Source organism: Grammomys surdaster, unplaced genomic scaffold, assembly GCF_004785775.1.
Source record: "Grammomys surdaster isolate TR1022 unplaced genomic scaffold, NIH_TR_1.0 237, whole genome shotgun sequence".
Lineage (NCBI taxonomy): Eukaryota > Metazoa > Chordata > Mammalia > Rodentia > Muridae > Grammomys > Grammomys surdaster.
The window spans coordinates 2545265-2564635 of record NW_021604682.1 but is presented as its reverse complement, the minus strand read 5'-3'; the positions used below and the strand labels follow the sequence as shown (position 1 = coordinate 2564635).

At 43.3% G+C, this 19371-nt stretch overlaps 1 protein-coding gene across 1 annotated transcript in view; it reads left to right on the top strand.

The window, feature by feature from the left end:
• The window catches only part of Specc1l (sperm antigen with calponin homology and coiled-coil domains 1 like), a 103657-nt gene that overhangs the window by 6157 nt on the left and 78129 nt on the right, over positions 1-19371 (top strand). Inside the window, exon 2 of the mRNA XM_028773928.1 lies at positions 12697-12886. Coding sequence (XP_028629761.1) covers positions 12734-12886 — 153 coding nt within the window. The 5' untranslated portion in view covers positions 12697-12733. The remainder of the gene's footprint in view (positions 1-12696; positions 12887-19371) is intronic.

Genomic DNA, 19371 nt, shown 5'->3' with positions numbered 1-19371 from the left:
TACAGGTTTTCATGTCATAAAATAGTCTAGCTTTTCTTTCCATCTTAGGGTTTCATTACTGTGAAGGGACAACATGACTAAGATGACTCTTATAAAGGAAAACATTTAGTTGGGGCTGGCTACAGTTTCAGAAGTTCAGTCCATTATCATCATGGTGGGCAGCATGGCAGCATCTCCAGGCAGACATGGTACTAGAAGAGCTCAGAGCTCTATATTTTGATCCGTAGGAGACTGTCTTCTGCAGGCAGCCAGGAGGAGGTCTGAATCACACTGGCCAGACTTGATCATATATGTGAGACCTCAAAGCCCTGCCTCCATAGTGACACACTTCCTCTAACAAGGCCACACCTTCTAAGAGTGCCACTTCCCATGGGCCAAGCATGTTCAAACCACCACATTTTCAAGTCCTTAATAACATACTTTGAGTTTGTGATGGTCTAGATTCATCCTGCTCTTAGACATACTTAAGAATTTTAAGTTGCCGGCTGTTCATTGCTGTGTATGGAATTGTGGCTGATTCTCGCACACCAGTCTTGTGCTCTGAGATCTTGCTGTACTTAGAGTACTCAGTAGTGTTTGCAGATTCTACTGGCTATTCCATTCAGTGGTGTCTGTAAACATTGCCAGTTTTATGTCTTCCTCCTCAATTGGAATACTGTTTAGTTTTGTGCTTCTCTTCTCTCCAACCCCCACCCCCTGGCTATTGCCTTTGGTACACAGTGAAACAAGTGGGAAGGATGGGCTTACTTTCTTTTCTTTCCTCACACGGAGGGCCCCAGGCCTTCTGGAACTAGAGTTACAGACAGCTGTGAGCAGCCATGTGCTTGTTGGGAATTGGACCTAGATCCAGGTCTTCTGGAAGAGCAGCCAGTACTCTTAACTGCTGAACCACTTCTCCAGCCCTTCAAATGTTTTATATGAGGGTAAAATACAGTTTTATGGCATTCAGCATGACATTAACTATAGGCATTTCCTAGTCAATGTGTCAAGTTAAGGAGATTCTGTTACAAGTTTTTTTTTTTTTAATTAAATCAAGAATGAAATTTAGACTTGTAGTGCTTCTGATTCTGCTGAACTAATCTTACAGCTTTTCTTAATTTGTAACATTGAATTACATTGAGTTTTGAATGTTAAAATTTTATTTGTGGGTTAAGTGTGGGATTTATTGGTGTGTATGCGTATATGTGAGGCTTGTGTATGTATATGTGCATGAATGTTCATATGTGTGCACATGAATATGTTTACATGTGTGTGCTTTTGACAGAGAGAGAGAGAGAGAGACAGACAGAGAGAGACACCATAGCACACTAATGCCAGGGGATAACTTACAGGAATTGGTAGTTCAGGTCATCAGGCTTGGCAGCAAGTTCCTTAACTCTCTAAGCCAGCTTACTGGGCTTACTGGCCCTAATATACTCATTGGCTTTTGTGGTGTTTTTGATATTTCAAGACAGGAGTTCTCTTTGTAGCCCTGACTGCCCTGGAACCAGCTCTGTAGACCAAGCTGTCTTGAACTCAGAGATCTGCCTGCGTCTGCCTTCTCAGTATTGGGATTAATGGTGTATTAATAGGTCACCCTGCCTGGCCCAGATAGTCATTCTTGATGTATAATATTTATTTTGGCTTGTTGAATTAAATTTGTTGGTTTTCTCCCCCATTTTATGTTGCTATGACTCAAACCCACATGCTAGGCAAACCCTGGTACAATACCCTCAAGTCATAGTTTTCTGAAATTTTGTTTAGGATTTATTAATTCATTTCCTTAAGAGATCTTGATTAGTATGGTTTCTTTTTCTCTGTTGTCTTTTCCATTTCTTTTGGTAATGCCCTGGCCAACAAGCTTACTTGTTAAAGTGAATTGGGAAATGCTTTGTAGTTTTCTAAAAGAACATTATGGTTTGAATGTGTTCCCTAAGAAGAATGGCTTGGAAACAGTCCGCAGTCCTACAGTGTTAGGAGGTGAGGTGTAGGTAGTGGTTGAGTCATGAAGAATTCACTCCCCCAAATGGATTAAATGACAGTTATAAAAGGCTTGAGGCTGTGCATTCAGAGCTCCTGCTCTTTCACAGGTCTGCCTTACACCTTCTACCATTGGTGACCAACAGAAGGCCTCTCAACTGTGTGCTAAACAGTTTCTGTTGGCATGTTACCCAAGGAAGGTCTCCTGTTAGAGCAGCTCAGAACAAACTGGTTGTAGAAAACTGATGACGAGGTTGGCCGTTTCCATATAAACGCCTGGCAATACATATGCAGTTTAGGAACTGAGTGGAGGCTAGATGACTTAGGGAAGAGTCTCCATTTCTGTGAGTGGAACATCCCAGGCCCCAGGCTACATTAGGAATTAGTTAAGCTGTCATCAGAATAGCACAGGGAAGTGTATTTAATGAGGTCTTAGGTGGAGCTAAGGGATAAGGTATTGGAAACCTGAGCAAAGGCTGTAGTTCCCAGGTACAAAGATGGCAGTGAATGCAGAACTTAAGGATGTGGCACGTGAGTGGGCAGGGTGCAGGATGATCTTATTGAGTAGTTGCTTACAGCGAAACAGAGAAGAGAAATGACAAAGATGGATTAACAAGAGGAGAATGAGAAGGTTTGGAAGGCTTTGAGACTAGCCTTTACAAAAGCCTGGAGCTGGGTGTTGGTGGTGCATGTTTAGCATCCCAGCACTCACATGGTTGATAAGCCTGGATCACACAGTGATGCTATCCCTTAAAGAGCCAAAATGAAGCCAGGTGGCTCACAGGTGTGCGGGCTCACAGTTGTGGTGACAGCACTTTGGAAGCTGAGGCAGGACAATTCCTGTGAGTTCAAGGCAATTTCTGGGCTATGTAGTAAGTTCCAAACTGGCTTGGGCTACAGAATAGAACCCTGTCTCAGCAAATCAGCCAACAATTCAAACAATGACAACAAAACCCTAACAGTGAAAGTGTGTTAGAGAGAGAATACTAGGTGTGTGACCCAGGGAACACTTGCTAAAAAGATTCATACAATTTGGAGAAAGTAGGTTGTATTTATGGAAAACACAGAAGACCCTGAAGTCATCTGAGAAACTTTGAGACAAAATCTTTGAGGGCTGTGTTTGCCAGGGAGGCTCTGTGAGACCACATTTGCTGTTGTGTGTTACTCTGGACTCTGTTCCCTGGGTTGCAGTGCACTGTCTTGCTGTGCAGTGCTCCTTTGCCCTAAATATAACACAAGCAGGTCTACATGCAACTCAGGGTGGCACTCTGAAAGGAGGAACCAGTAAGCCTTGGTGCTGCCTAATGGTGCAATTGCAGATGATGGGCATAGTTTAGTGCATAGGCTGGGGGACCATAGAAGCCTCCGTTGGATTTAAATTAAAGGATGTATCAGACACCCTTGGGTTAGATTTAAAGGATGTATCAGACACCCTCGAGGGCCTAGGCAGGAATTTATTATGGAGTCTGTCCACCACAAAGAGCCTTCCATAATGACACTGTCAGTGGAACTATGGAGTGAGGATGCTGTGGAGTCTCCCAACACTATAGAACCCATTAGAGAAGCCACAAGGCTGCCTGGGAGCTCTGTGGCATGGCCATTGCCCAGCAGAGCCCTATTAGGGGCAGTGCTGCTGCTAGACGGCCCTGTTATGTCCAAGGTGGGTTTAGGAGTCAGGAGATTAGATACTTCCCTGCTGACGTTTGAACTTGATGGGATCAGCTGCCCTACTTCTCAAACCTGCTCTCCCTTTGGGGATGAAAATACCTCTTCATGATTATCCGACCATTGTATCTCCTCCCTGTTTTCTGTCTTGAGAAGAGATCTCACTGTGTTGGCTATATAACTCCCAGGTGGCTTTAAAGTCATCCCCCTGCCTCAGCTTCCTTGGTGTTGGGATTACAGGTATGTGCTGCAATGTCCAGAGTCAGTGAAATGTTTTCTTCTGATTTTAGCTGTCTTTACATTTCATTCTAGAATTGGAAAAGATTCCATAGAATATAGGAAGTGGTTCCAGATAGGGGAAATGTAGATCATACATTGGATTTCCTTCAAAAGGACTGACCTCAGGTTATCTGTGTTCTTCCCCTGAGGCCATCTCTTCTTTAATGAGCTTTTGTGTTCTGTGCTTCAAGAGATTTGTTTGTGTCATCTAAACTTTTGAACTTGTTGACTTCAAGTGAATCTTAGGCATTGTACTTGTTGGCTTTTGCAGCTAGCCTTGCTTTGTTTGGCTTACTTTGAATTTTAACACTTTTCTTTAATATTGTTAATTGGTTTATTTATGTCCTTCCCCTCCCTCCCTCCCTCCCTCTCTCCCTCCCCCCCCCCCTCTCTCTCTCTCTTTCTCTTGTCTCTCTGTCTCTGTCTCCTATCTTAAAAAAGCAGTAGTTCAAAAAAGGATGAGATCTGTATCAAATCAGAGAGATGTGTTCAAAGGCCAATGGAGTGAGTCAATCAGGGTGGAGAGGGTGAGTAAATGAGAAGAGAAGGGGACAGACAGACAGCCGCCAGGACAGAGAAAGATAAGTATCAGAAATGACCCACAAGAAACAGGCAGCAGTAGACTCTGTGATAGCCAGGAGCAGGAGGGGCATGCACTCGGGATGGAGCGACAGTGATTTTACTTGTCTGGAAGAACTCTCAGAGCTTGTCTGTGTGAGTGAGTGAGTGAGTGAGTGAGTGGAGCTGTGCATGTTTCTAGTACCAGAGGGAAATGAAGGAATTAGGGGTGAGCTTAGAGCAAAGGAGAGTTGCCTCACTCGTTGGGATGGGCAAAGGGTGTAAGGTGTATCATGTCACCATGTAGAGCTGTCTGTGCCTTGTTGGTTTACACACAGTTTACTGTGGTCCTTGTAGATTTCCATGTCCTTCTGCTTTCTGACACATCCAGCTTGCTGCTGTTTCAGATTCTTAGTTCTCTATCCTGCCACTGAGATGAGCAGTTACAGAGTGAGTTATTGATACGACAGGTCATCACATAGTGGAGTGACTAAGTGACCTGACTCATTAAGACTTTGATTCTGACTGCGTGTATTATTTCAGCAATGCCTCAGGTGCTTCAGGTCATAGCTTTGACTTTCTGTTCCTCAAGTTCCTGGTTCTGATTTTCGTATATTGCTGAGTGGTATCTTTGGGGAACACGCTTTGTTTGCTTCTTTTATAGGGCCTGTGCATTCTAGGAGAGCTCTGTGGGAGGAATCTGCACATAACTGATCAACAGTTTCAAATCCACCGTTTGGAATTCCCACAAGCACTCTAAGCTCAAGTCTGTTTCTCTTGTATAAACCAGCCAGTCTGGTGTCCTGTGGCCTGGGTCACACAGTGACTTGCAGTTGACATTATTCCCCCAGCCCCAGTGGTCCTCATCTTTTGCAGTCAGTCTCAAAATGCCAGTCTCCTTTCCCACATTCCATGCCATCCAACCCAACTGTATGAAGTACAGCACAAAGGACTTCGTTTTCCCAACTCACTGTCTCCCCTCCTCATGAACCCCAAATATTTGGGTTTAACTCTTAGCACTAACAGTGACCTCCAGGTGGCAGTTATGTGCACCACTGTGCCGGGTTGGTTTAGACACAGATGTGCACATATATAAATTGATGTTCTTAATTAAAGGTGACTTGAGTTAACTTTATGAATGCTGTACTGTGCAAGTTTTTAACTCCCTGCCAAAAGCCTGAGCATAAAGCCATGATTTGAAGGGTCTTGAATAAAGATTTTCTTTTTGTAAGTGTTAAGAAACCTTGGCAGAGGAGGGACTGGCCTGAGGAGACTCACAGTTTCTTGCATTCTGGCAGTTTTAACTTTGGGAACGAATTTATTTTGGACTAAATCTGCAAAAATAATTTGTGCACTGTAGCCAGAAATTCTTTTAGACAGTCTCTCTCCAGTCTTGTCACTTGTCTGGAATGCTAAGTATTATCAGCAGTTTAACAGTTTCCTCAGCAGTGTGCATTAAAACAGAGGCAGCCAGCTGCGATTTTACTTCTGTTGCTCTTTTAAAAGCAGTAACGGAAGGAAAACGGGCATGTGGTTGTAGGTTTGAAAAGTCCAGGTTGTTTCTACTTGTTTCTCATATGTCTTTGTGTTAAATCTTAGAAGAGAAGCCCCATTGTAAGTAAGTGTTCCTGTGCTAAAACACTGAGATAGAATCGTGTTTAATGATCTCTTGAAAACTACCTCATTTCTTCTAGCATCTGCTTAGTTATGGCTTAATGCAAAGAGCTGACTTTGAGTACCAGTTGCTGCATTCTATAGCCTCTGTGCCTTCCTCCTCTCCAGCCCAGAGAGGGGTTCTGAGACTAAATGTGCTAGCACTAGTACAGCATGGATCTTGCCCTGCCTGTCTGTCTGTCTGTCTGTCTGTCTGTCTGTCTGTCTGTCGTAATTTTAAAATGACAATAGCAAAATCTAGCTGGCTGTGAGTTTTTAAAAAAGTTCTAGCTTTTCTTTCCCACTTAGCCTTGATCCAGCTGTGGTCTGATCTGGGCTCGTCCTTCCCGGGAGCTAGCTTGACCCTGTTCACCATCACCCCAGACACTGACATGGACTTTTGGGCACAGTTGATGAGTGTGCCTTTCTCCTGTGCCTTCACCTTCAGACTCCCTGTGGCCAGGCACACAGGAAGAGGCTATGAGGGGAGGAAAGTCTCATGAAGGTCGTTTGTATAAATGTGTAAAGCATGTAAAATTACATGTTAACTGCATGTATGTTAGTAATAATTGCCCCCATTTTAGATGTAAAATAAAATCTGATCTTAAAAATAAAAAATATATTGTTAAAATAAAAATAAGCATTTAAAACTGGTCCTTCCTAGGTCAGTAAGCATTGAAGTTTCTGAATCAGGGTTAGACTTTGCCTGTGGGCTTGGACATAGAAGAGAAATCATAGCCAAAGGTGCCTTACCCCTGTTTATCTCTCCTTTCTGTTTCAGGCACTCTGGCAACATGCCAGTTGCATGTATGTAGGTTTCTGGTATGACAGGGAGATCTTGGCCTTCCCTCCAAGGAATCCTTGACATTTGCTTTGGAGTCACACTTTACATCTACTTTTAAAGTGGCTACTTTAAATGGATTGTCTGTGTGTAACAGTACTCTGTGAGTGCGTGAGTGCGTGCGTGTGTGTGTGTGTGTGTGTGTGTGTGTGTGTGTGTGTGTGTTGGGCTGTAGGGTTGGTTCAGCAGTGAAGGGCACCTGCTGCTCATGCAGAGGACCTGGGCTCACCCATACCCGTGCTTATCTTGGAGTCTGTAATACCAGTTGTAAGGGATCTGATGCCTTCCTCTGGTTTCCATGGACATTGCAAGCATGTGGCGGTACCCTTGCATTTGTATAGGCAAAACATTCAGACCAATACAATACAATACAATACAATGCCCTGAAAGATGGCTTGGCTGTTAAGATTACTGGCTGCTCTGCCAGAGGACCCAGGTTTCTTTCTCAGCACTCATGTGTCTGTAACTCCAGTCCCAGGGGATCTAATGCCCTCTTCTGGCCTATGAGGGCACTATATGCATTCCATGGATGGAATACACACAGGCAAAACACATACACATAAAAGAAAAGAAAAAAAATTAAAAAATCTTAAATCTTTGTTGAAAAATTTAGTATAGACCTAGTTTATTGCATTATGATTGACTTAATGAAGATTTTGAAATTACGAGTTTTTTTGTAGACATCTGATTTTTATTAGATTGGCTGTTGGTTTTGATTCATTTGACACTGACTTATGCATAGCACCTTCCTTGATGTAAGAGTTCTCTTGACTGTGATTCCTTTCCAGTGTTTTAATCTGTTCTTAATTTACAATTTTAAGATGATATTTAAGTTCAGAGTTGTGAGATTATGGAAAGATGTATTTAGATTGCTCAGATCAAGACCTTTTGTAGATTTTTAGCTGGATAATGGTAGTCATAAAAATCACAGTTAAACCGGGCGGTGGTGGCGCACGCCTTTAATCCCGGCACTTGGGAGGCAGGGACAGGCGAATTTCTGAGTTCAAGAGTTCAAGGCTAGCCTGGTCTACAGAGTGAGTTCCACATCAGCCAGGGCTACACAGAGAAACCCTGTCTCGAAAAAACAAAAACAAAAAAAAAAAACAAAAACAAAAAAAAAATCACAGTTAATAAGCAATTACTTTCCAAAAACATGTTTTGAACACTCTGCTGTTATAAACAAGGCTCACAGAGTTAGCCATTTACAGAATGACAGACCTGGTCTCTTGAGTATAATTTCTGTGGACTGCTTACCACGCATCTGCAGCGTTTCCTGGTTTGTAATTTTCAGTGAGAAAGAACTAGAGGCTAGTATTGTTTGTTGACATCTACATATTATATAGTATGTAATTTAATGTAAGTCAGAAGTAAAACAATCTTTAGTCATTCCTTATAAAGGAATCCTGGCTAGGCATACTGAAATACTCCTTTAATCCGAGCACTTAGGAACAGAGGCTGGTAGATTCAAACCCAGCCTGGATGACATAAGGGGCTCCACAGTGAGACCCTGTCTCAAAGGAAATGGTGGTGGTGGTGGTGGAGATTCTCTTACAAAGTATCTTTTCAGTTGCTGCTTTTAAAAAAGTTATTTTTGTTTTATGTGTATGGGAGCTTGTGTATGTAAGTCTGTACACTACCTGTGTGCCTGGTGCCTATAGAGACCAGATTCCCTGTCACATTCCCTGGGACTGTGGTCACAGATGGTTGTGGGCCACCATGTTGGTGCTGGGAATTGAACCTGAACCTGAGTCCTCTGGAAGAGTATCTAGTACTCTTAACTGCTGAGTTGTCTCTCTAGCTCCAAGATGCTGCCTTTTAAATCTTTATTTATTTTTCAGGCAGTTTCATAGGTCACTCTGGTCTCACACATGCTGTGCAGTTGAAGATGACCTTGAACTGATTTTCCTGCCTCTGTCTCCCGAGTGCTGGGTTACAGGGATCCACCACTACTCCTGATGTCTTTATTGAAATCAGGTTTTAGTCATCTTCAGGATATGCAGGATGTTCTATACATTTCAGTAGCTTCTGTCTATCAGATCTTCATGGGCTGCTACACTGATAAATATGTTAGCTTTCTTAGCCAGTTAATCATCTTAGTGTCCTTATATAGTGCATACTGTTACTAACCCCATTTTGAGAATGAGGAAGCTAAAACTTAAAGAGTTGAGTAACTAGTCCCTGGATACAGATTTGATCTCAAGTAGTTATTAATTTTTAAAACTAAGCATGAAGGATTTGTTTTATATCTTCCTCAGCATGGAAGATCTTAAGATAGCAGTTAAATTTAAGTGCTTTAAAATACCAGTACATTTCTTTTTCAGAGGTAAAAAGATTATAATAGTGGAGGTTAGTGTTTAAAGGAAAAGATAAAATCCCACTGTGTCTTAGAAAGTAGGGTTTGAATGTTTTTATAGTGTCAAGAAAGGATCCTGTCCCTCACTGATAGGATGATGGCACCCACCAGCCAGGGACTGACCTCAGAGCCCTCTTGGTCTCCAAGACTGTCAGTGTCCTTGATTCAGAGTGGGTTCTCTTTGATGCAGCATGACAGGTAAGATAAATTCATAGGGTCCCATTGCATCAGTTCTAAAACTAGATTGGCATATCTTTTATGGGTGGATGGTTAGAGAGGATGGGGCTTCTGAATCTTGGAAATAAACTATTCTCTCTAACCTTGGTTTTTTGCAATATCTTTCTAACCTTTGGGCCCTGGTGAGGTAACTTTACAACTAGGATATAAATACTTTTTCCCTCTTATTGGTTTACAATGTGTTTTGTATATCAGAAGTCTTTAAGCTAGGCTTTATTAATTCTTGTTTCTAAGAGAAGAATTTATAAAGATAAGTGATTTGCCCTAACAACTTATGGCAAAGCTAGAGCTTGAACCCTGGTCTCCTGACTCTATCTTATTTATTAAAACACTATTGTTTCATTTAGTATGTGTATGAGTGTCTGTCTGTGCGTGTGCATGTGCACACTTGCATGCACATATGGGCATACCACAGTGTGCATGTAAAAGGATAATACATGGGAGTTGGTTCTTTTCTTCTGCTTGGGTTGTCAGGCTGCACTATCTCACCAACTCTTACTTGTTACTTGTTATTACTATTGTTTTAAATAAAAAAAAAATTGTCAGACTGAGTCTTGCTGTGTAACTCACGCTGGACCAGAAATCCTCATAGCTTAGCTTGGCAATCTTCATGCTTATTGTACTTCAAGCCTATTGTTCTTCACTGGGTCTGAGGCCCAGAGGAAGCCTATGTTGGCACACCACAGATGTTATTGTTGCTTTGTCCTTATGTAACATTGTCAATAATTAGGTGAATAGCTTAGTTACTTTTCTATTGCTGTACCATGACCAAGACAACTTATAAAAGAAAGCACTTAATAAGGGGCTTGCTCACCAGTTTCAGATAGTGAGTTCATCATGATGAGAAGCATGGTGGCTGGCAGGCATAGAAGGAGGGAGGGAGGGAGGGAGGGAGGAAAGGAGGGAGAGAGGAAGGGAGGGAGGAAAGGAGGGAAGAAAGGAGGGAGGGAGAGAGGGAGGGAGGAAAAAGAGGAGGGAAAGAAGAAGAGGGTACAGAGAGAAGGGTTTGGCTTAGGCTTTGCATCTTCTCTAACAAGGCCACACCTCCTGGTCCTTCCCAAAACAGTTCCACCAGCTAGGGACCAAGCATTGAAACACATGAGTCACTGGTGGCCTTCCCACTGAGATAACTACAGTGAATTACATTAAATTATGAGGATGCCTTACACAGATTCCTTACAATGCAACTTCCCTTTTATTGCAGAGGTAATGATAGCATGCTAGGCAGGGATGGATGGATGAATGAGAGCGGCTGATCTTTAAGGGGCACCAGGTTTGATTCTCAGCACTCAGGTAGTGTCTCATAACTATCCTTAACTCCAGTTCCAGGGGATCCAACACTCTTTTGGCCTCCACAGGCATCAAGCACAAAAGTGGTGCACAGGTATGCATGAAGACAATCACCCATATACATAAAAAAACCAAACTTTTAGAGAGCTACAGGTGTGTTCCGAATGGTGCAGGAACTGGACCATTATAAAGCTCCTTGTACTGAGCTGCTGTGAGAAGAGCACTCCCACAAAGAGACGTTTCATGGCCGTGTTTCTCAACCTGTGGGTCAAGATCCAATAGGGGGTTTGAACAGCCAGGGTCACTAGAGGCCATCTGCATCTCAGATATTTACATTATGATTCATAACAGTAGCAAAATTATAGTTAGGAAGTAGCAACAAAAATATGGTTGTGGTGGTTGCCACAGTGTGAGGGACTGTCTTAAAGGGTCGCAGCATTAGGAAGGCTCAGAATCGCTGCTTTGTGGTGTTCTCAGATACCGAGCAAATCAGAGTCGGAGCAGTGCTTTTGAGTGATACTTTGAGCTTAGATTAAGGCAGTGAAAAGAAGTGGCAGTAAGGGGATTCCCATTCCCATGCTCTGGTACCTGGGCTCATGCTCTGTGACCCTTCACTCTGTCCTTTATAGCAGCCCCAGGCAGATGTTTAGGGCATGCAGATTGCTTAGAACACGACTTCTTAAAAATTGTGTTGCCACCTCCATGTGGGCTGCAGTACAAGGTTTCTGAATGTTAAGGACACTTTGTCAACCATGCTTCCTAACAGCACCATCCTGAGCCACATCCCATGATTTCACTGCAGCCTTGGCTAAACTGAAAAAGGTTTTGGACAACTTTTGTTGGCAGAGAGATTTCAAGACAACCTAATACTGTCTCTGTCCTGTGGTATTACCGATCACTCATGCAGATCTACATTGAGAAAGAAGAAATGGGGCAAAAAGGAAACTACAGAATGTACAGTTTGAGGAGAAAAAGAGCACCTGGAAATTAGATGTTAGAACTAAGGTGTGTGTTGAAAGATAAACCTGATGTTAAAGGGAGTGGTGCCCTCAGGGCAAAGATGCCACCCAGCTAATCCTGAGATTTGTGAAAGGAAAAAGTCTGAGGGATTTCCTCCACCTAAAAAGCAACTACAAAGGAACACTTATGCAAATGCAATTCAGGGAGGGGCCAGGTTCCATCTAAAGTAAATTGTCACATTTGGCAGTTTCAGGCAGTGGTTGTGACTTGAAGGATAGAGGAGTGAAAGGGTTGTGAGGAGCAAAGGCGTTGTGAGGAGTGAAGGAGTTCTGGAATCTTCTCCCACGGTTAAGGAGAGCTGTATAGTCAGGCGTGTGGTGGTGGAGGCCCTGCGTGGAGGTCCTGAGAGGTCATTTTGTGAAGATGTGAAAGTCATGCCTGGATTGTGTTAGGGGCCACAGAATGTTGGAGGTGTGAGACCCGTGGGATGCAAGCCAGGGCAGGCAGATTGAAAGCAGGCTCGGGGGCGCCCACAGGGACAACTAAGGCTGGGGTAGGGATTCGCAAGACAGAAGTGTGTGTTAGCAAAGCTGGGAGGGAAGAGCTAGCCACAGAAGCCCTTTGACACTGGACACGGCCACAGGATTTGGAGCCTGCCCTCATGGGAGCTAGTCAGCCCATGATATAAGGTGTTCTGTTTACTGAATGGATTAGGACACACATTATAAATCTGTAAAATATTATCCTTCTATACGCGAATTGAAAGGTTTTCAACATTTTTGTTTTGTTATTGAGACACCTGTCTTTCAGATACTTTTATCATGTGGTGGAAATTTTCAGAAACAATTTCTAAAGAGCTGCTTTCCAATTTTCTTTTCAACCTCTTCTTTTCTTCCCACAGGTTTGGTTGTAAATGCATCACCAAGAGGCAGCCCAGAATGAAGAAAGCAAACAGGAGTGTTGGCTCAGTGCCTAAGGTGTCTGGGATAAGCAAACCGCAAACAGTAGAAAAAAGCAAGCCAGAGAACAGCTCTTCAGCACCCACAGGAGGCAAACCTGTAAAGCCTGGGGCAGCAGCAGCCTTGTCAAAGGTATTCACATAGTAGTATTTGAATATGCACTGGACTTTAGGCATGTATTTTAATATGTTGAGTTTATTAAATGAGTATTATTTGGGGTTCACTCTCTGCTAGTACTAGGAACACAGTCTTTGAAGAGATCTTCCAGTAGGGTGACCTTAATTGGTGTTTAGGTCTGTCTGTATGAATGAAACTAATAGTAGGCTCTGCATGAAGAAAATAACCAAGTGCCTGCTTTATGCAGGGAGTCACGTACAGGTGAGCCAGAGGTCGAGTCTGTCTTCAGGGAGTTCGAGGAATGGATGGTGGCCGAGAGATGCAGTAATTGTACATGGACCACCTGTGTAACATGTCAGATGCCCAAGGAACAGTAGGCATTATGGACAGTGCATACTGCTCCTAGCTCAGGAGGGCTCTGTGAAATGAGCAGATGAGCCATGTGTTAAAGGATGACTGGCTGTCACATTCCTGTGACTTGTTGGCAGTAGTTTTTGTCTTGTGACACTTTTACAGCATGAATTTCTTCTTTCTTTTTTTTTTTTTTTTCAGGGGGGCAGGGTTTCTCTGCATAGCCCTGTAGTTTCTGGCTGTGCTGAACTCTCTGTAGATCAGGCTGGCCTTGAGCTTAGAACTCTGCTTCCCTCTGCTTCCTGGGTGCTGGGGTTAAAGGTGTGTACCACAGGGCTAGGGGAATGACTCAGTAGTTAAGAGCACTGACTGCTCTTCCAGAGGACCAGAGTTCAATTCCCAGCAACCACATGGTGGCTCATAACTGTGTATAACCCTAGTCCCAGGGATCAAGACATCCTCTTCTAGCTTCCATGGGTATCAGGCACATAAGTGATGTATACACACACACACACACACACACACACACACACACACACACACACACAAAATGCTCATATATAAAAAGTGTGTGCAACAATGCCTAAATTACAGCATGAATTTCTGTTCTTTTCAACAGCTGATCCAATATTAGTCATAGTTAACATTGGGGGTTTTAATTCAGTAAGAGCATAGTTAATTTTCTTTAGAGACTGTATTCTTTTTTAGTATAGAATTGTAATTAGACCAGAGTCTTTGGTGTCAGAGATGAGAACATGGCTTTGAAGGGCAATGGCCATAATTAAAAGAGAGATTACAAGTGGACAGCACAAATCAAGGACTTAGTACATGGCAGGTGGCAGCAGGGTTTGTTGTTGTTAAGTTTGAATCTTTTTAGCCCAGGATTGATTTGATTGGGGAACATAGCAGTTTTCCAGGGATGTTCTCACCCTTGATGTGTTCTGTATTGGTTTGGGCCATTCAGAGAATCAGATTGCTGTTTGTCTGTCTATCTTGCACATGAGCATGCATGTGTGTACCTTCATGCTGCATTGTGGGAGAGAGGGCTGAACTCAGGTTGTCAGCCTTGGTGTGGAGCGTCTTTGCCTGCTGAGCCGTAGTCCTCTGCCTCCACTTTTAGAGTGTCTTTTTGTTGTTGTTTTGAGACAGGGTCTTTCTGGCCTCAGGCTCCCTATAGTCTTCCTCTCTCAGTTTCCCAAGTGCCAGGGTTACAGTGCATCCCACCACATGCAACTCTTAGGTCAGTGTGTGATGTCCTTGCATACAGATCCACACAGTCTTCAGCCCTCTCAGTTTAAAATCTTATTTACTTGCCTGCTTCTTTGCTGTTGATATTTGGGGTAGAAACTGATGACACAGAAACCAGGAGCTGGTGTCGGCTAGTCTGACAAGGAGAAACAAAGCGTGGCCTGAATTCTCCTACAATGCTTTTTTTCCCAGGCAGGTGATTTTAGATTACAGATTCATTTTTTTTTTTTTTTTTTTTTTTAAAAAAAGCACTTCATAAGAATAGCTTCTGAGGGGCTTCCATGTATATTCTGAAACATCTAGCAGGAAATGCTGTTTTGTATTTTACAGTTGTTAAAACTGAACCTGTGCTGATTCCGTGGGTGTGGGGGCCCCTCATTTTTTCCCTACTATATCCTTGATGAGTGGCTAGTTGTCATCCTGTGGCCTGGAGGATGGTGCCAGCAATGACCTTTGCCCTACTTCCGCTATTCTGAATCAACACCCTGAAGTGTTTCCTTGGTGGCAGTGCTGTGACTCTTTCATGTAAGACAGATGACATGTTCTGACCTAACTGGTTACTTAGTTGCTGGTGCTGTCTTCAGAGCGCAGTACCTGTGTGACAGGTGACCTGTTGTTTATGTGACTGGAAGAACAGGTTGAAGTGTTGGTGTTGGATGTGTACCCCTGCTTGCCTTCTATGGGCCCTGTGTCAGATTTACTTTGGTATGTACACTGAGTAGGCATGGCACATCTGAGGCGTGGATCTGGAGTTGCTGGCAGTTTGGTCTTGAACAGTGAGTACTTTTCCATTGTGAAGCAAAACTGTTTCCCTGCTCGTGCCAGTGCTCGCGCACAGCAGCTGTTCCTCCTTGAGGCTTTGTTACGTTAGCAGGTGTGTGTAAGTGTACGTGCCTGTGTGTTGAGGAGGGTGGAGGCAGATTTGGAGTAAGGAGGATCAGCTGTCACACTCCTGGGAACACTCTGCCTGAACTGGATCAGTTACTGTGACTGAGAAGAAAGCTATTGTTGATTTGAAATTGAAGAAGAGACAGGAAAGAAAAAGTAAACAGAAGCCAAAAAAAAAAAAAAAAGAAGAAGAAAAAAGAAACCATTAAAGAAGGGCTTTTGAGGCTTGGGCTCTTGGAATTCACCTCAGTGGTGGAATGCTCACCCAGCATGTGCTATGCCGAAGGACTATGTCTAGCACTACTAAAAGAGACGATGGTGAGGTCTCTGACTTGTTCCGTTTGGTTTTCAGAGTCACTGCAGTTCACTGTCTGGCACAGACCTCCCACGACTTTCATTCCTGTAGCTATAATGGAGCCTTGATGGGTGCCAGGACAAATGAAGTGTTGGTTTTAATAATTTACACATCATATGTACCTACTTCCTCTTCACAAACTTTTGTCATTGACCGCAACTCCCATGACTCCTTTCTCATGGTGTCAAGGGTAAAATCACTTGTGTCTCCTTTCAAATGCCAGCTGTAGTTAGAGTTTGGAGAAGGATGTCTGTGACACAGAGCTCCAGTCACATAGGAGGTGTGGTGGTGGGCAGCGGGCAGTTAGAGCTCTCCTCAGTGAGATGGAGGGAGGCCGTTCTCACATGTGTCTCTGCTGAGGTGGGCTCAGTGCGCATGCTGCTCAGTTAGTCAGAGTCCCTGACGAAGCAACAGAGTTCCCATTATACCGAGCAGCGTTGTTTTGTTGTTGTTGTTTTTTGTTTTGTTTTTATTTTTGTGAAAATTTTCTGATCATGCTTTTCTATGACTTTTAGTACAAAAGTTAGTGGCCCTGGGTGGATCCTTAATGCAACACACACACACACACACGCACGCACGCACGCACGCACGCACTTGGGCAGGCATACACAGGAATGCACACACGGGGCAGGACAGGGGAGAGAGAAAAAGTTAACAGTGTGACAGTTCACCTCTGAAATGTAAAATTTGGGAAGTGATCTTAAAATTTGAGGAAAATATGCAGACTGGAAAATTTAGACCGGACTATGAGTTGTATGTAGTACTATGTAGGATTTCACTCTGTGTCTGCAGGCTTTCTGCCAAATTAATTGAATCTTGCATGTGTTGTCAATTTCATATCTTTGGGATGTTGTTGATAGGGACTATCTATGGGAATAGGGAATATATATCTATCTACAGCATCTTGTAGCGAATTAGAAGCAATGGGAAAACCAGCAGTGAGTGTACAGCAGTTTACGACGTGAGCTGGAGAGCACAGACAGGCTCGTTTGAGATGTTTTTACATGGCTGTGTAGCTGCATGGGCAGATGCTCTTGAAGCATATGCTGAACTGGGTACGTCACTGTGCAGTGAATGTACCTGCAGCCACCACCCAGGTCACAAAACTACATCCCTGCTTCTCAGAGCTTCTCCGTGCCTCTTCGGAAGTGACTACTGCCCTGGACTACTGCACCAGAAACTAATTTTCTAATTTTGTTTTTATATGAATGTAACTATAAATATTGTTTTTACTATGTATGTTGGGTGTTTTACCCATACTGTTGGAAACAACACGAGTTACCTGTTGCTGATTAATTAGTTAATTGCTGTGATTACTAGACCTTCGTGACTTTCAAACAAGATCATATTGCTAAGAGCATTCTTTTATTATTTATTTATTTATTTATTTATTTATTTACATTTCCAGCCAAGTTTCCCCTCCCTCCTCTCCTCCTACCTTCACCCCCTTTCCTCTTACCTACTCCCCTCCATCCACTCCTTCTCCACTTCTCTTCAGAAAGCAGGAGGCCTCCCATGGATATCAGTCATTCCTGGCATATCAAGTTGCATTAAGACTTGGCACACCCTCTCCTGTTGAGGCAAAACAGCCCAATAGGAGGAAAGGGGTCCAGAGGCAGGCTCCTGGTGTTAGAAGTCCCGCTAAACTACACAACTGTAACATATGTGCAGAGGGTCAGTCCCATGACGGCTCCCTGCTTGGCTATTCGGTCTCTGTGAACCACTATGGGTCCAGGTTAGTTATTCTATAGGTTTTCTTGTGGTGTCTTTGACCCCTGTGGCTTCTGCAATCCTTCCTCCCCCTCTTCCAAAGGATTGCCGAAGTTCTGCTTAATGCTTGCCTGTGGGTCTCTGCATCTGTTTCCATCAGCTGCTGGGTGAAGCCTCTCTGATGGTGATTATGTTAGGCTGTTAGGAGAATTCTTATGGAGATCCTTATAACTTTGTGTCTCATTTCTGTTAGCCCACTAACTAGAGTATGATCACTGTGCTGGGTTTTAATAAGTCGGTTAAGTTGTTTCTCAAGAGTGGATACCAGTTTGCCCTCCTGGGTGCTGTCGTGCTTTGCTACATAGTTACTCTTATTTTAACCATTCAGAGCGATTAAAGGGTTGTGCAACAGGTATAATTTACATCTGTTGTGCACTGAATGAGATGGAGCACCTTTAGTGTGTGCTTTGTCCCTTGGTTTAGAGATAGTCTTTCTGTGTTACTGAGGCTTTAAAATCCTGGTCTCAAAGGCTCATACCATCATGCCTGACTCTACTCTTTTTTTTTTTTTTCTAATTTATTTTACTTTGTGTTTATGATTGTTTTGTCTGCTTGTATATCTGTGCACCACATGCATTCCTGGTGCCTAAGCAGTGAACCCCCATGTGGGTGCTGGGAATTGAACTCAAGTCAACAAATGCTCTTAACCACTGGGCCAACTCTTAAGCCTTCCACAGTGTACTCTTTACTAAGAATCATCACATATTAATTTTTATTATGGTGTCACCATGTCCTCCTATATGCATGTGTGTGTGTATGTGTGTGTGTGCGTGGGCACACACACACACACACACACACTTAAACTATTTAATTGTAAACAGTAATGGTCCTTTACTGGTTGATATTTGTATTTTCTAGAAAACACCCACATTCTCTTTTATAGCTATAGTACAATTACAAAACTGACCATTACATACTAGAATGTTTATCTGGTGGAGAGGCTCATCAAGTTTACTGATGGCAATAATGTTCAATACCACAATGAGAATATCGTTTCTCTTTTTAAAAATGCTTTTATTTTGTAAAGGTGTAAAGGTGTGTTAAAAGCAAGTGCTCTTGTCTGCTGGCTGTCTCCAGCCCTAACTTAACATTTTAAAACATTTTCTGCCTTAGTTATTGCTGCGATGAAATGCCATGACCAAATCAAGTTAGGGAGGAAAGGGTTTATTCAGCTTACACTTTCCCATCCTAGCCCATCATTGAAGGCAGTCAGGACAGGACCTCAAGCAGGGCAGAGGCCCTGGAGGATGCTCTTTACTGGCTTGCTCAGCTTGCTGTCTTATAGAACCAGGGATGGCACCACCCACAATGGGCTGAGCCCTCCCACATCAATTGCTAATTAAGAAGATGCCCTGCAGGTTTACCTATAGCCCAATTTTTATGGAGACACTTTCTCAATTGAGGCTTCCTCCTCTCAGATGACTAGCATGTGTCAAGTTGACATAAACTATTAGCACATTTCCTTTCTTTATACAAAGGGCATGGCATAATACATTCTTTTGTGCTTTGCTTATTTTTACTTGATGTTACTCTATAAATTTCTACATTGTTTTTTTTTTTGTTGCAGTGTGTGTGTGTGTGTGTGTAGGTGTGTAGGTCAGAGAACAACTGTGGGAGTCAATCCTTTCCAGCACACATGGCAGAGGATGAACTCTGAGGGCTTCAGGCTTGGTGGTGAATGAGCCGTCTCACCACCCTTCTCCTTCTCCTTCTCTCTCCTTCTCCTTCTCCTTCTCCTTCTCCTTCTCCTCCTCCTCCTCCTCCTCCTCCTCCTCCTCCTCCTCCTCCTCCTCCTCCTTCTTCTCCTTCTTCTCCTTCTCCTCCTCCTCCTCCTCCTCCTCCTCCTCCTCCTCCTCCTCCTTCTCCTTTTCTCCTTCTCCTTCTCCTT